The sequence below is a fragment of the Colossoma macropomum genome, unplaced genomic scaffold (assembly GCF_904425465.1).
Source record: "Colossoma macropomum unplaced genomic scaffold, Colossoma_macropomum, whole genome shotgun sequence".
NCBI lineage: Eukaryota > Metazoa > Chordata > Actinopteri > Characiformes > Serrasalmidae > Colossoma > Colossoma macropomum.
Window position 1 is genome coordinate 31,025,132 of NW_023494785.1, and position 17,198 is coordinate 31,042,329.

At 40.8% G+C, this 17,198-nt stretch overlaps 1 protein-coding gene across 2 annotated transcripts in view; it reads right to left on the bottom strand.

Moving 5' to 3' along the window:
- Positions 1-10,210, bottom strand: part of LOC118821717 (protein MTSS 1-like) — a 67,962-nt gene extending 57,752 nt beyond the window's left edge. For both annotated transcript variants that reach the window (XM_036590457.1, XM_036590454.1), the window contains exons 1-2: positions 9,709-10,210; positions 6,151-6,212 (exon numbers count right to left, since the gene is read on the bottom strand). In XM_036590457.1, coding sequence (XP_036446350.1) covers positions 6,151-6,212; positions 9,709-9,780 — 134 coding nt within the window. In that variant the 5' untranslated portion in view covers positions 9,781-10,210. The remainder of the gene's footprint in view (positions 1-6,150; positions 6,213-9,708) is intronic.
- Between the last annotated feature and the right edge of the window lie 6,988 nt (positions 10,211-17,198).

The following is a 17,198-nucleotide window of genomic DNA, read 5'->3' on the forward strand; positions in this document are numbered from 1 at the left end:
GGGCATCTGGTCATTTGCTATGCTTGGCCTGGGTTCAGGAACTTGTCAGAGGTGGCTTTGTTGTTTGAGGAAAATTGTCAGGACGGTGATAGGAGGGGTGTAGGTTAATGGTTATTTAAAGGCAGTTCATTTCTTTAATGACTGCACTGAATGCTTAGTTCCTTTGTGTCGGCTTGTCTCTTTGTCTGCCAGCTGCTTAGAGAGCCTTTAATGACCTCCTGTAGCTCCATAATGGGTCCAGATAAAGTCTTTGCAGACACAGCACCGGGTTTGATATGGAGGAGAAAGAAAAAAGAGAGGAAAAAGGGGAGAAAAAAGTCAAGGAGATGAGTGGAACTACAGGAATTCCTCTTCCATAGCTGGAACGCCCGTCAGCAGCGGAGAGAACGTGAAATCCGATCTTGTGTATCCACAGTGGAGAGGTCATGTGATGAGGCACGCCAAGCACTCGGACGAGAGTTGGAGCACGAGCCGAGGTCGCCAGGATCAGATTCGCCTCCAGTGAGCGTGGCGCCAAAGGCAAAACAGACACCTTACCCACAAGCACGCTACCATAGTGCTACACCCTGCTCTCCACAACGGCATGATTTGATCATCACATGCCCAGATCCACAAACAATGCCTTGTGTGAGTAACAGAACAGATAAAGATGAAATTGCTGACAGGCAAGACCCAAAAAAACAAATCCACCCAGAGGAAAAATTTCAACATCTTTTAATCTATACTTGTTTTTCTTTTCTTCCTCCTTTATCACCATTTATCTAGGCCTCTAGTCCTATATCTTCCTTTTTTGGCTCCAAACAAAATGTTCCACAGTGAGGCCTGTTGTTGACTCCGAGAGTTCCACACGACTTATCGTATAACAAACAGCGTGTTTCTAATCAACCTAACATCGTTTTAAAAGCCCCCACGCTGAAGGGAGCAGTGTGAAGTTAAAAGTGTGCTTCTCTCTGTGATTAAAACACATAAACAATGCCACATGATGGACGAAGAAAGCAAAAACCCTACACATTCCTCTCTAATATTAGACTGAGAACAAGGAGGAGGAGATGTTTGATTGTTTTTACCTGCACAGTCTCAAAACACAATAAATAAACTGCTGGCTTAGTTTGGCAAGAAAAGGAGAAATAACAGAGAAATCCGCTTACTAAACCTTTGCAAACGTGGTCGTGTCAGTCTAACGCGTAGCTGATCAAACTGGTAGTAAACATTAAAAAAGGAAAATGAAAAAAGAAAGACCAACACAACCAGCTACGGAAGCAGCTGCCTTGCAGATTAGACGGGCAAAAAGGCAAAAACAAACCAATGGACGGTCTGGAGGACACGCTGGTTTTTCAGAAATGTCATGCTGGTAAGATCATACAGGAAAAACACACTAGCTACTTTAACCACAAAAGACAGCGATGGCCAGAAGAGCTGTAATCTTGGAGCAAAACATCTTAGCTGCTTTGGAAGAGGAGACACAGGCTAAATTACAGAGCGTTTGAACTTCATTAGCCAATTCCCAACAGGCAGCTCCAACTAGTGATCACAAAACAAGAGCAGAAAGGCTGACGGTTCAGCTGAACCCAGACCTAATCAACACTTCTGCTATCTTCAGCATCTGAGCTTTAAAAGGATGTTGTGTCTCCTTTGAGCTACACCTCAAAAAAGACATTTTATTTGGAAAAAAGTAGAGGCTGTGTGTGTTAACTGTGTTAACTCTCTAGAACTCTCTGAAGTCCCATCGCTCTGCACTTTTTCAAGCCTCCCCCAACATAGCGCACTACATAGGCTATGAAATAAGGGCTTTTACACCCATACAATGCACTGAAAGCCCCAAATGGAGCCATTTGGGATTCAGTCACTGAGACTCAGACCCCTGTGTTCATTAGGAACCAGACAAATGAGGTGTTCAATTTCACTAAAAGCAACATCACAGGAAGTTATAAGACAAAATGGTTATAAATAAGTTAACTAATTCCTGAGACACTGTTTTACAACGCTTTTGAGATAAGCTTTTGGACTAAATGTTTTTTTTTTTTTATTATTCATTCATGGCAGAGAAGTATATGCAGGGAACTAGAAGGTAAAATAGTTCCCAAAGAACATTTCTATTCAGATTTACTACTATTTAAAATCTCATCAATACTACATATAAAACTCAGAAGACATGTGTAGGTTGACTGGTCATTTTGCATAGCAAATATCATGGCTATTTCAATGTTTACCATTAACTGCCTAGACTGTGGCAGCCCACCATAGTCTAATTTGTACCAAAAATATTGTCACACTTTTTATAATAATAAATAACGCTGTGTTTTGCTCCATTGCTTCGGCAAAGCATCTCTCACTACCAATCACCCACACACTGGACTGTCTTGTCACCTGGCTATATATATGAGGCATTATGAGGTCACAACACCATTTGATTTGAGTCAGTAATATTAACTCTACAGCATCCACTGCAGTCATCCACCAGTCCAAACAAAATCTTATTGTTATCAATATAAGACAGCAAACAGATAAAGTCTATGCAGAAATTATCATTGATAAGCAATGTTAATCTAACTGTAGCTTAGTTAGAGAAGGTTAACGCCTGTGTGTCTGACTCTTGTCTCCTCACCCTAAAACGATGCACTGTTGGATTTGCAAAGTTTTAGCTTGTTTCTGAGACGGAAAAGTCCGAATCAATGCTGGTTATACATCTAGTGGTGTATTTTTGTGATCCAAAATATGACTGCATGCTCTGACCAGAGCTACTGTGATATTTCAGAGTTCTGAGATGTGATTCTTTGTCGTGGCCAGTGCGGCACATGCTCTGACAACGTAACTATTATCAGCCTCTGAGAGCAAGCTGGCTCTTCATGTAATGCTAGGCTATTTGTAATGTTAACTAATCAAGCTGAAGTATCGGTAACTAATCAAGCTAATCGCCACTGCTGTTTTAAGTATAATGTTTGTGCTATGTATGCTATGTATGGTCTAGTTTTTTAGTTTTGACCATTTGTGAACTAAACTCCTTTACCATGCTTTGTGGGAATGACCTTTCATACCCATACAACCAGTGTGTTTATGCTCAAATTACTAAAGCACAAAACTGTTTACAAGGTCTTCATAGAGCTAACCTCTTAATTTTGCTCTAAAAGTGCATCAGATTGATGCAATCAACTTTAACATATACAAACAATAGGGTCTGACTGAGGTCCATCAACCATAGTCTAACAAAATCCTGTGGGAAACACTGTATTTATGTTGTAGACATTGTGATAGTTGGTTTCTGTCACCACCACTGTAAAGAAATTTGAGTAGTAAATTTCTCTATGATGAAGCTTTTCATGTCAAACCAATTTGAATGACTTGGTTTACATCTTGAATGAATTACCCAAAAATGTGAAAAATCAGTCTCCATTCAGGTGCTTGTTGGAAGATACACCCACAACATGGAAAAAGAAAGTATGGAGGTTCTCCTAATTTTTTTGCTATATTAGACAAAAAAACAATGTTTGCACTTCAGTTATGCGGAAACAAGGTATATTTTTTCCCTGTTCTTTGGCAAATGTTTGCACATTTCACCAGCGGGAGAAGTGGACAATTATATGTCACATCTCATAAAAACTCATCCAGAATCTGTGCATCTCATTTAATTAGCATTTTGTAATTACCGCATTGTTGTAGTCAGTTTCCCAGTTTCTGTCAGCACTCTAACGCAGTCTTCCTGCTCTAACAATTTTAACCTGATGGCATCCTTCACAATATGCTGATCAGGTGTGAATCAGATGTGTTAGAGCAAAAAAAAACAACAAAAACTGCCACAAGAGAGAATCCAGGACCAGGATTGAGAAACACTGGCCCAAACAGTCTAGCAGGCAGTCTGTCACAGATAACTGTACAACGGCTATAGCCTTCCTCTTCATACTGAATCATTTCATACTCATCAAACAGACCTGTTTGCACAATGAGGGCTCGTGTATTTGCCACTCCTTGTGCAAACTGAGTGAGCGTCATGAGTGGGTGAAAGTTAATCAACGCAAAACAAGGCTTTGAGGATCTAGAAAGCGTCTGTGGGAAGATCTGCTTATTAGAACATTCTGACTTTAGAATGTGACAGTGAATTAAGGCCTAAGATGCATGGCCCTGAAAACTTTTAATGAGGCAGCTAAGCTGGCTGGATAGCGTGACATTTGATTAGATGATGATTAATCCAGATGTGTCAGGCAATCTCCGTTTCGTGACAGACTACATTTTGGATATCACATGGCTTGTGAAAACACCCCACATCCACAGACACTGACCACAGAAAGCAATCATGGTAATTTCCAGAAATATCCCATCATTATAACTGAGTGACTTTCAGCCTCCGAGTCATAACAGTGTTTAGGGAACATCCTGGAAAAGCGATTCATGTTGATACCCTTAAATGGATATTAAATTCTATATAATACTTTGAAAACATGGACACGTAAGACAAGAGATTATTCGGACTAAAAGTCCTTCATGACCTAGATCTCCCAAATTTAAGGTCTAACTGCAGACTGACATCAGGTTACAGAGGAGGGAATGAAAGCCACCTCAGTTCCTTCCAAGAGAGTTAAGCCTTGCTTGAGTTTGCCTCATCTGTGAAGATGTATAAAAGCTGTATAGATATAAGAGCTGTAAATTGTACAGTGTTACCAGGCACTTTGAAATCCTTACTTTGTAGGTCCCAATCAGGGACTATAGCCCATCTGTTGATGCACAATTTGGTAGTCTTCTAGCTAATGCTGTAACAATTTTGGGACAATAGTGTGATTTTTATGACCAATATTCTTACTGTAATTTAAGTTGTGATTATTTTCTAGAAATTAAAGGTCCAGTCCTGTTTTTTGGCCATAGAGAGCAAAATATCCCCTTTTTCTAGCTTGAATTAGGCTTACACGCTGAATGTAGTGACCAGACTGCCAGTTAGTTGTGGTTATGTCATCACAAAACTTGGGTGTTTGGTTGATTCTGATTGGTCTAACTTATCTACAGGCACTTCATGAGGTTGCGATTTGAAAATTGCCCTTTAACTTCGATATTGAACATCAAATTTTTCCACTCTACTTCTAGCCCTTCATCAATGGTCAGATTCTGACTACAGAACCACTCTTGGCTGGATATATCTTGGTGGCAGACCACTCTCAACTTAGCAGCATGTAAAAAACCCAGCAACATCACTGTGTCCGATACAGTCAACACTTGATACAGTTTCAACACTTCATTGTATCATTATAACGTCTGACAAAAGCTATGTATTATGGCAGACAGCAAGGTCATTATCATTAAATCAGATCTATCAACAGTAACTAAATTACATGTAAATTAACCAGCATTACCCTGCTTGACTTATAGTCTATTAATAAAACTGGTCTAGCATGACAAAAATCAATCATCCGAATCAATTCTGGAATGACTAATCAGCCCTCTCCGCTCTCACCCAATATATTACAAATGCCATTGCGTTTGTTTTGAGTACTAGAAAAGTAACCACGACAGGGATGCTTACTTTTTCCCCTGCACAAATGCTTGATCCTTTACACTTTACACATTTCAGCCTAATTCTCTATACTAAAGTCTTAAATTCGGACTAGGGAGGTAAATGATTTACAGATTAACCATAAACCTATAAATATATAATGACCGATGCTATTGGTAAAAACAAAAAAAACAAAAAAAAAACATTAACTTTATTTAATTTCCAGTAAACTATATTTCGTACTTAAATGGATGAGCTCATCATTCAAGTTGAGGAACGTTTTAGAATTGTAAGCATGAGGGCACAACTGGCAATTGGTTCCAGTGGATAGTCCTACTAAAAATGAAGCGCTTGTCACACAGACACCATGCACTAGTAGTGTAACATGGCTGTCAATACAACGATTTTCATTTAACGTCCTACATACAAGACAAATTATGCACTCTTTGTCATGAAACATACTTGGTCAGCATTCTTTAAGTATGGAAGATATCCACAATATGCTCATAAAAGCATGTTGTGTATCATAATAACGATAAAATATCATATTGCCCACCTCTACCTAATCCTGGCTATTAAAAGTAATTCTTAAGTTGTTTTTGGATCATTGCTAGTAGAGGTATAAAGGCTGTTATTGGCAAGCCTGAAAGAGCAATCAGGCACAATCATCTTACCTGAGCTGAGACTGCAATTTTCCTGCTTTGCTGACGAAGTCTTCCCAGACTGGATAACTGCTCTGTGGACACACAAACATAAGACTGATCAGTTACTGCAGCTGCTGAATGTTTAATAACATGTTAACCTCAACTGTCTAATGAAATTACTTAAAACACAGACAACATCATAAGAGCACTACACAACTTCACATAACATCTCATTTAGCATCCCAAACACACTCCAATTCCTTAAAATAGAAGCTTAAGGTCCAATGACCATGACTTGCTGACAATTTTAGAGTTGAAACAAACACAAATTCTAGTTCTAGATGCATTCAACAGCCAGCAACTCAGTTAAACATACTGAGTCTCTATATGTTTAATTATAGGCAAACAATAGTATAAGAATGGAATACGGCCCATGACTGGATAAAGTTTTATTCAGCTCTTAAAGAAAGAACAACTGCTTATACATAATAAAGTTAAAATAAAAGCTGATTCCAACTTTTCCTTTGGAGCTCCTTAACAAGAGGGAAGATGGTAGGCACTGGCTGTTTATGCCAGTGACTTCAGGAATGTAAGGCCATGCAACTCAATCTGCTTAAGGTGAAAGAGAGAGAGACAGAGAGACAACCGGCCCCCTAGGACAAGCCTCTTTAGTAAAGTGATTTGACTTTTCCATTGGCTGCTGACCTGGGAACAGTTCAGCATCTATACACAATGTAAGGGCTAAAACTTGTGAGCTTATGCTATAAGGATTTCAGCAGGATTTAAATTTGTCTTATATAAAGGTTAAATTACTTGGTGAGAAGAGGGGCCTGCATAAAGGCAAATTAACACAATATAACAGAGCAATAAGGACAGAGGGACATCTGATCCTAGATCAGCCCTCTTAGTCTCCTATTCTTTACGAATGCAGGCCTTGGAGGCCTTTGCGATTGCTGTTGAATATTTCACGGGCCTGGAAAGTTTACTCCCTGCTGGGTTACAAAACAATGGAGCAGCTCAACACAACAGTATGAAAGGGCTGCATCACTGAGCCATTTGATTTTGTTCTTTTCCATTCAGGTTTATCTTTGTTTAGCTACATCGAGACTCTTAAGCATTGGTACACGATGCTCGTATTCACCTGATGCTGGAAAAAGCTAAAGACATCATATGACCATCAAACATGTCTCAAAAATAAATACCATTCCTATAATTTTCAACAGCAAAAATGCACAATAATGAACTTTAGAAGTGTAGCAAAGGTTTAACAGGAGGAAAGTTTGGACACTACAAGAAGTTACAAACTCCTGAAGTCAACTAGCAGCTATAACTTAATGTTTTCAGCGCTGAGCTTAAGTTCACCCAGGGTGATTCATTCACTGACCTGCATACATAAATCCCACTGTTCATCATTAAACAAAACAACTCCCATGCAAATATGATTAACTTCACCAAATGCCAGCCACGATGCTGACTGGCTCCGATGGCAACTGCCATTCCTCCCAGTTTAGCTCCGTCCACGTGTAGGACTTTGGAGACCTTTGAGCTCAATGGAATTCCAATACTGGTTCCCTAATTGACCTTTAACAGGTGCATTCAAACACCAGAATGCGTGAAGGAAGAAACGCATTGTCGATTCCAGAACATGACAGCAAATTCAACCCTAACATGAAAACCATATTTCTAGCCATCTGGCTTTTTTCTTGTTCTACAGCAGCATTTCCCAGTCTGGTCCTTAAAGACCCCAGAAGGTCCCCATTTTGGGTCCATCCCAGCACACCTGTTTCAGATATACAGCATTCTTCATTGATTGGTTCAGGTGGATCAGGAGCTGGATGGAGCAAATTTGTGAACTGACTTGTGGTCTTCCTGTTGGGCACAATGAATTACACCGTAACACAACTAGGAATGGTTTATCATTTAGTTACTTTATCTGAGTATTGATAGATTTTTTTTTTGTATTTCTATCCACGATCAGCACCAGACTAGAAGCTGGTCAATGTAATATGACCTGAAATAAAAATAGGTCAGTATTTTTAGCATCTGTCTATAATAAAATATAAGTATATGAACCAGAAGTGAGGAGACCTAAACCATCTGCAAGTAATGAATTATAGGTTCTGGGAGAAGCAAAAATAGCTACCAAAACCAACTTGAGTAAAAAGTAACAGATCAAAGAACTCCTTCTAATCTAACATGAAGCAGCAAAGTAGTCTGGGTGCCGAACCAACAGAAAACAATGAATGAAAAAATAAAAACCCTCACAAATACATAAATACATAATTTTTTAAACTTAGGCACACAGAACTGAGTAAACAAACTAGTTACTACTCAATCCTGGACTTTAACCAAGTACACTAGAGAAATATGGGAATGCTGTTCATGGTCAGAAGGTCAAAGTGAGCAATAGCTATTAATATTTTAGTCCTTCACATATTGCCCCTAATTCCTTTTCTGGGTTCAGTTTCACACTGTTGTGTTGGTTCAGAACCTGGACTGATTTGCTGTTGCTCGCGTGTGTTTAGCATTTTGAGCCAAAAAAGCTCCAAAACAAACTTCAGGGCTTATACTAATAGATACTGGATGTACTGAGAAGTTCCACTTAGCCAGAGTTTTACAAGGGACACAGTACTTAAAGTTCAACTCAAGTTGGTTTGTTGGTTTTTATTTTTGGCAATCTTAGTTGAGTATGAGTTTCGGTTCTTCCACAATCTCTGCATACTGTATGACTGATAAAGGGGAAGTCCACTGATTTCTCAAAATTTCTGTATACTTCAGTTGGTGAGATGTAAACCAAGGCATTCACGCTGGTGTAATGTGAAAAAGTTCATTGTAGAGAAACTTACTGATGCAGATTTCCTTACAGTGGTTATAGGAATCAGAGATCAAAATGTCTACAACACAAATATAGCCATTTTATCTACTATCCAAAATCACCAGTGAACCTACACACCTTCTGAGCTTTTCTATGGAACGTTTGCAATCGTAAAATAGTGATAAAGTGGGGAAAAAAAGTTTTCTTAGGAGAATATATCGCCTTATAACACCTTGCAAGTAGCTCTGTGCCACAAATGGATTAAAAAATACATTTAAGGCAAAAATCCTATCTTAAAACTATCGTAAAACAATGTCTCAGTCATAAGGCAGCGTGTTCATAACCATTTCCATGTACTAATTTTCTGTGAGGGAGCTTTTAGAGGCGTTTAAAGCTTCAGATGTCTGGTTCCCATCACCACCACTGTGAACAATTCTGATCCTCTAGAACCGAGCATTTCACTTAATTTTCATTTAATTAGGCAGAACTTTTTAAAAATCAATTGAATTCCCCTGTAAACCCTGGCTTTACGTAGCTATACAGCCTTGTATGTTTCACTCATCCCCTTAGTAACCAAAACGATCAAGACAGAGCAAGTTAAACAAGCAAACAGTTGAACATTTCTTCACGGCTGCCCACAACCAGGCTACGTTAACCAAGTAAAACTAAACTAGCCAGGTAGCTTAAGGCTTAAAAATAAAAAGAGAAGCGCTAAGAAAAAAAAAAACATAACTAAAGAAATAGACTAAAGGTCAAACAGGACTGGGCTTTACCTTCATGTCAGCGATAATGGTTTGAAAGAGTCCTCCGAGGGCACTGCACTCTTTTTCTATTACAGCCTCCATTTTTTTGTGTCCCCAAAAACAAGCTAGTGGTACAAATAAAACTACAGCTCTTCTCCTTTCCAAATAGGATGAAAATGGGTAGTTTTCCAGTCGGTTTCTGACTTTAATATCCGGCAAGGCTCAAAAACACAAACCCCCTCCAGCCACTGTATCGCTATGAGGCGGTGAGTGAGCTACAGAAAACAGTGGACTGCAAGACTCAGAGCTCCCTCTCTTTTCCACGACGAAAACATTTCCATAACTCCGTTTTAAGAAGCATGACTGATGTCAGTCCACGGACTTCAAAGCCAATGATTTAAAAAGGAAAGCTTAAGTAAAGAAAAGATACTCTGAAGAGGTTCAAACAAGTAAGAGCCCTTTTCGTCCTCCTCCGTCTGCTGCAGATAGTAGCAGCTGCTGCTGTGGCAACGACGTAGAACCCAGGGGCGGAGCTATGGCCGTGCACGTTCCCTTAGAAGTGAGCACCCGCGTAATGAAGCCCCGCCCCTCAAATGTTTAGTGTAGGGTGTGTCTCAAATCCAGCCCTAGTGCGTTGGGAATTACTACCTAGGGGACGAAGGTAAACCACTTGATTAAGCAATAACGGAGACTAGATTTGCTGAAACATTAATGACACTTAGGCCAACTGTGACACGACTTAACAGAAGCTAAGTCGAGCCTGTGTTTTTCCCGTAGTGAACCACTATCTAGGGAACGACAAAGAGTGCAACTTTGGAGTATTTCACAAAGCAGGATTTCTCAACCTCAGTTACCCAGCTGAAGCCAAAGAAGGAGAGGTCATGGACATTCGTCTTGGACAATCTTCACTTTTGATTTTGGCTATTAATCTTACTTATTTTGCTATGTGAAATACCCCCCCATATGTACTGGAACGCTGGGACACTCAACATTGCCAGAAAACCTATGACATCAGGGTAAGCAAAGAGTGTGTCTTAAGTCAGCCACTTGTTCTGTATGTAGTAGACTAACTAAGAGTTCTGCCACTTTAAAGGGTGCCCAGTTTATTTTTACTACATGGGTGTCAGTCTTAATTGCAGTCTTAACCATTTAGTGGTTTAGTCCACCAGTGTCTCTCCTTCCACAAGCGCAGCGCTTCCCAAGAGCCTCCTTGCGTGGCCGCTCTGCATGGCCAGGCCTCGCGTGCTCTCATGGCAACATGAACCAGTAGCAGGATACTACATAACCCCACCCCAAAGGTCAGCCACTCCGGTGACCTGACAGAGGTCGAGCAGTCCCTTCTTAAAACATTCCCATCTCCTCTTCGGAGTCTCTCCAGACTGAGTGCTGCATCCTTCTCCTCTGCACAGCGGAACTCCTCGCAGCTCGCAGTGTCAGTTCTTACACTAAGGGGGCAGTGACAACAGCAGCAATGCTCCCTCGGCCACACTCCCTTTCCTCTGACGTGCATCGTACCATAGACAACAATGTTGGTGCTGCTCATGTGTCCAGGAGACCCAACTCTCAGTCTTGGACATCCATGCCACAGGTCCTTGCCGGCTGCCATCCTCTGGCCGGGCTCCGCTACACGGCTTCTGTCATCTTCGCTGCCCATCTTGGCCGTGCTGCTTCTTCTTCTGTAGTCCTCAGCCAGGCTCAGTTTTATGCGCTGTTTACCTTGAGTTTGTGAAACCACCCTTCCTCTCAAGTCCGCTGGGGGGCGCTATCCCCCTTTGACCAAATGGCCGTGACAGCAGGCAGGTTACTTCTAGCTATGCACTTTCTCCTGCTGACACTAACAAATGTACACATCTTTAAGCTTACCACAACAACTTATGTAAACATTAAAGTCTCTCCTGCTGCGGGCGTAGCACTTCCCAAGAGCCTCCTCACGTGGCCGCTTTGCATGGCCATGCCTCCCATGGTAATGCAGACCAATAGCGGTACACTACAATATGTTGGGTTTGAATACTGATATGCAGGTTAAGCAGCATGACCATGATGGGTGACCAGCTAAACCAGCACCAGTCGAGGTTCGTAGGATGTACATTTTCAATTCAAATGAAGATGCTGCCAAAATGCAAATCATGCTTTTATAAGCACCAGGAAAAAAAAAAAGAAGAAGAACAGCAAAAGCACAGAAGACAGTATCACCCAGTTTTTTAGAGGTAAGACTGGGTTATGAAGATGTGCTGGAGCTGTTAGGAAGCTTATGCAATAACTGCAGTTGTCAAATGGAAATAATGCAACAAGCTGTTTGGAAAACCTATCATATCCTACTGCAAATTTTCAGTGTTTTCAAGTCTTTCCCTCATAATTCAGCTTTGATAAAGTACGAATTAAAACCAGAGTATCTCCATTATTCCACCACCAAAGTTATAATCTACAGTTGGATAAATAAGTATGTTTGTGGAGATTTTAGTGGGTTTAGTGGGGAATGATGTGTCTGTCCTATACTAGACAAAAACAACTCATTATGGAGTTTTGCTTTGCTTTTGAGAATAACATTACAATTTTGGCAAGCTGAATACAGTATTGTGGCTTCAGTGTAGAAGGAGATGTCAGGAGAGGCCATTATTACTGCCTCAAGAAGTGCTTTTTTATGTACGCAAGCAGAAAAGCACATGTAAACACAGCCGGGGAGCTGGAAGGTCACTTCTAGCCATACATTTCCTGGTAATGCTAGATACACCAACCTTCTATCTCACCCAAGCCCAAAACAAAATAACACAATCAGCACATACCACTATTAAATTAAATAACCACACAAAAACAACAATAACAGCAACAACTGTCTCTGTTAAGGGGGGCTGCAAAGCATGCAGCGCAGCCCCTTGAGGAGCATGTGGTAGACGCCACATGCCTCCCCCAAAACGTCAGCTGCCCCAGCAACCTGTATGGTCCGGACCAAGTTCTTAGGGCACGCAGAAGCTCGCTTGCTCCTCAGCAGCAAGAGCACCAGGTCCTCGCACCGGGCTGCTTCCTTGCCAACACGTCTCCTCTGTGCACCCTGCTCTGGGTGTCGTCCTCTTCTGACCCTGGTGGGCAGCCAAACTGCAGCTATCTGGGCATCCTCTCCATTGGTATGCTGGAAAAAAGAGACAAGATAACTCGGTGTCCTCCTCCTGAGCAGGGCGGGACTCCTTGCAGCTCACCACATCAAGTTCAGTGCTACTGGTTAAGACGACAGCAGCAACGGCACTCCTCTGCCGGCCATCTTATGCACTGTTGACGCTGGTGAGAGTGCTGCTTGTGAATGTTGCCCCAACTCTCTGCTTTGGATGTGCCACTAGCCGACGTGATTTGCTTCCTGAGATTGAGCAAGGCCTCAGCCACCACTAAGCCGAGTATGCACGTATCCCATATAAGTGCGAGTCAAAACTCATGTACTCGGCTCAGAGCCCAAACAGCGGCCGATAGCTGCTTTTTCCCCCCAGGTGGACCTGGCCACCGGTGACTGACCTGAGCTGGATGTTGGTCGCCTCCCAGTCATCTGATGTGCTTCTCTCGGTGTGTAAGAGCATGCTTGGTCATAGCAAGGACATTAACAAGCCCATGTTGATAAGTATTGATCTGTCTGCCGTTTATGCTACACTTCACTCAAAGCCCACTGTGACCATTGATTCTCCCGGCTGGCTTCTGTTTCCCTACTGGCTCAGGTTTGTGAGCACACCAATTGCGGCGCCGCCGCTGTTCACTCAGTGACCATGTGGCACGTATGCTCCTCCTAAAGCTCCTCCACCAGCTACTGTAGCGCGGTAGGTGGTGGTACGCCATCTCTCTCTCACCAGGCCTCATCCAGGCTCCGTCTCTGGCTGCCGTGCCATGCCGTCTTCTGCCACCGGACCGTCCACCGGCTTCTCTTTCAGCATCTTTTTCTTTGCAATCCACCTGTAAGTTCACTGAAGTGCCTTTCCACCTTTTGTCACTTGGAGGTGCTGTCCCACTTCTGACACCACTGTGGCATTGGCATAGAAGGAGGTGAGGGAGAGACCATTACTTTTGCCACAAGAACTGCTCTTTTATTTACAAAAGTAGAAAATGCACATACAAACACAGCCAGAGAGCGGGCAAGTCACTTCTAGCCATACGCTAAACCCCACTATCTTATCCAAGCCCAACTAACTAAACAACGACAATAACTGCAACCATTGACCCTTTCATCAAGGTGGGGGTATTGGATTGTAGGGTGTAGCCTTGCATACCACGCCTCTAAAGCCCCTTTTGAAATGTGAAGCGTGTGGCAGCACAGTATATTGATATGCTATCTAAATGCTAGTATTCATGACTTGTTGCATGCTAAAGACGACAGCTGGGAGAAAGTAAGAGTTTATACTATGGAGTTATAACAAAATAAGGTTTTTAGGAAAATTTGAGCCCTTTTAATGTTGTGGCGGGTTCCGTTAAGGCAAAGCAGGTGAGGCAAGGGGCCCAAAATTACTACTGGCCCAGTAGTACATGCAGGAGGGCCGAAGCATTGGCCTGTAATTATGTTTATCCTTTACTTCTGTGTTTCCAATTGCCGTCCTTGCATCTCTTTTAGAGTTTACCTGCTCTAACACACCTGACTCAAATAATCAGCTCTTTCCCAAACCAATAATTAGGTTAAAAGAGCAGAAAACTTTAAAAACATGCTGAGCATGGGGCTCCAGGAGAACTGAGACACTGCTGAAGTTATGGGTGATTAGAGACTAGTGAACTGAACAAGGCTATACATAATAATAAATGAATTATACTGAACTCTGAACACTGATACTTGTTCTGTTTTCTTCCAGTATGAAACATCATGAATATATGAGTAATTTGTTTGCATGTAAAGACACAATCTAAACTTAATCCATGTCATTTTCTGCAGATTTCTGTGAAATTGTAACTTCATTGGCACAAAGAGACAATGTAATATTATACCGTTGGACTAAATCTCTTTAGATCTTGGCGCCCCCTGGCGGTGCAATTCAGCATGTACAGGGTTGAAGTTGCTCCACTAGTCAAAACAATCCAGAAGGCAGCAGTGGTGGGAACAAATACAGTTTCTATTGCATTTTCTCTCCTACAGGCAAATATGCTGAAAAAGATAATGTTTTGCTCACAAATAGTTGCCTCAGAGTGAATTCATGCATTGCATTTTTTATTTGCTGGCCATCTCATCAATATTGCAGGTTTGTTAGTAAAAGCATAATTACAATAATTAAAAGGTCAGAATTCAATTTGATCGACTCCTTAAAATCCCAGGCTTACTGTATACTAAGGCATATTATTCAGTAACTACAGAGAGTTCAATGCAAACTATTGGAGCTATTATTAGGTTAAAGAAGTGTATGATAAAATTTTGGGCCTGCTGGTGGGCCCTGGCCATTTAAGGGGTTATAGAGGTTGCACAAGCAGTTTTATTCTAAATGTAGCTTTCTTTATTGCAGGTTATACCCAATTCATGATGAATACAGTGGATAATTATTTTCTTAGTGTAGAAGCAACTAGAAAATCCCTGGTTAAAACCAACCATATAATATGAATTACACATCACTAACTATTATTTAACCATTTAGCCCTTTTGCTTTTATTTTCAGTTCTTAAGTTGATTTAAGATTAGATGGACCTACTTTTATGCTTTCACTGTTATTTGTTTGGCATTTTTCTATCAGTATCTTCTATTAGTATCTACTGTACACTGTATAAAAACTCAAGTACACACACACACACACACACACATATATATATATATATATATATATATATATATATACACACACACACACATATATATACATATGTAGGTATATTTGTGGGCCACAGTCCGATTTATATTACCATTCCCTACCACAAGATGGTGCCATTTTACTACAACATGTAAACAATACAACTGAAGACCTTCCTGTATTTATTTTTAACAGTGTTTCTCAGTCCTGGTTCTAGTGTCTTGCTGCACCAGCACCAACATCTGTACCATCATGAAGGGATCTGGTAATGAGCTGATGAGTTGAATCAGGTGTGTTGTAGCAGGATAAACATTACAAAGCCCGTCTTACTACTCAGTCAATACAGCTGATATATGGAAATCATGCAACCTGTTTTGAATTCATTGTTTCTGTGATGCTGTGAGAACCAACTTGTTTGCATATATCCACATTTTCAGCCTACAGCAGTTTAGATCCACCCATTCACACTGATGTTCTAAGGAGTGTTTCAGCTCTGAGTGCTCTTTGAATGAGGTGCAATACTGGGCAGCCAATCAGAACAGAGCTCATTTACATATATTACACATATATCAGTCATAGACAAAAACATGCTGTTAAATTATAAGGTATGAAGAGAGGTTGGAAAACGGTGATGAAAAAAGGAAAACGCAAGAAAAATCTAAGATATGGACCCTTTAAATGTGCTGCAGGACAGGACAGGAAAACACACAGATTTAGAATGCAGTGAAAAGAAATTCTGGGATACACTAGATTGGTTAGGGCACAAGTCCCCTACGTTATGAGGTGCACTGTGTGTCATTTGTCTTATGATTAAGAATGAAATTCATAGCTCAGTGTTTCCCACCTTAGTAATTTCCATAAATTCTATAAAAATGATTTCCTCATTACATCCCGACAATATTGTGCCTCTGTAAATGGGTTTTAATTAAAGTGGGACTAAAGTAATTGGCTATTTAGCACAATGAGACCTCTTTTTTTTTTACAGGTGTAGCAGCAGCAATCAAATACAGCACGAGTGCACTCTGCCGATTTTTTAAACCTTCTTCATAATTAAATGATTAAGATGTGAAACAAAGTCTTCCTGAATGGCTTGATGTGAAATGCTCTGTCACATGGAAACTTAAGTCAGAATTGTTCACAGTGGTGGTGGTAGGAACCAGACGTCTGAATAGTTTAAAGCCTCTTAAAAGCTCCCTCACAGAAAGTTATTACTTGAAATGGTTATGAATATGCTGCCTTATGCCAGAGACATCATTTTACTAGTTTTGAGGTTTTGGCCTTTTTTAAAGCATTCATGATGAAGTGGTACATGCAGAGTGTTGAAAGGCAAAAAAGTCCCAAAAGAAAACCTGTTTTTCCATAATCAGCATTACATATAAAGACTCAGAAGACACGTGTAGGTTTACTAGTCATTTTGGATAGTTAATAAAATGCCTATATTTGTGTTGTAGACATTGTGACTCCGGGTTCCTATCAGCCCGCTTTAAAGAAATCTAAGTTTGTAAGTTTCTCTACAGTGAACCATTTCATATCAAACTACTCTGAAGGACTTACATCTCATTAAATTATGCAGAAATTTTGAAAATTTGGAATTCCTCTTTAATATTGCAACAAAGATTGGCCAAAATAATAATAAAATAATAATAAATACAATTGACCAGTATACATGTACAAACTATATCCCATGAATTCCCAGTCCTGTGCCTTTCCAAGCCATTACTTACCTGCCCCTGTTCCTGTGCTAGTAATGGGGAAAGTGATTAAGTCCTGTCTTGATCCTGGTCC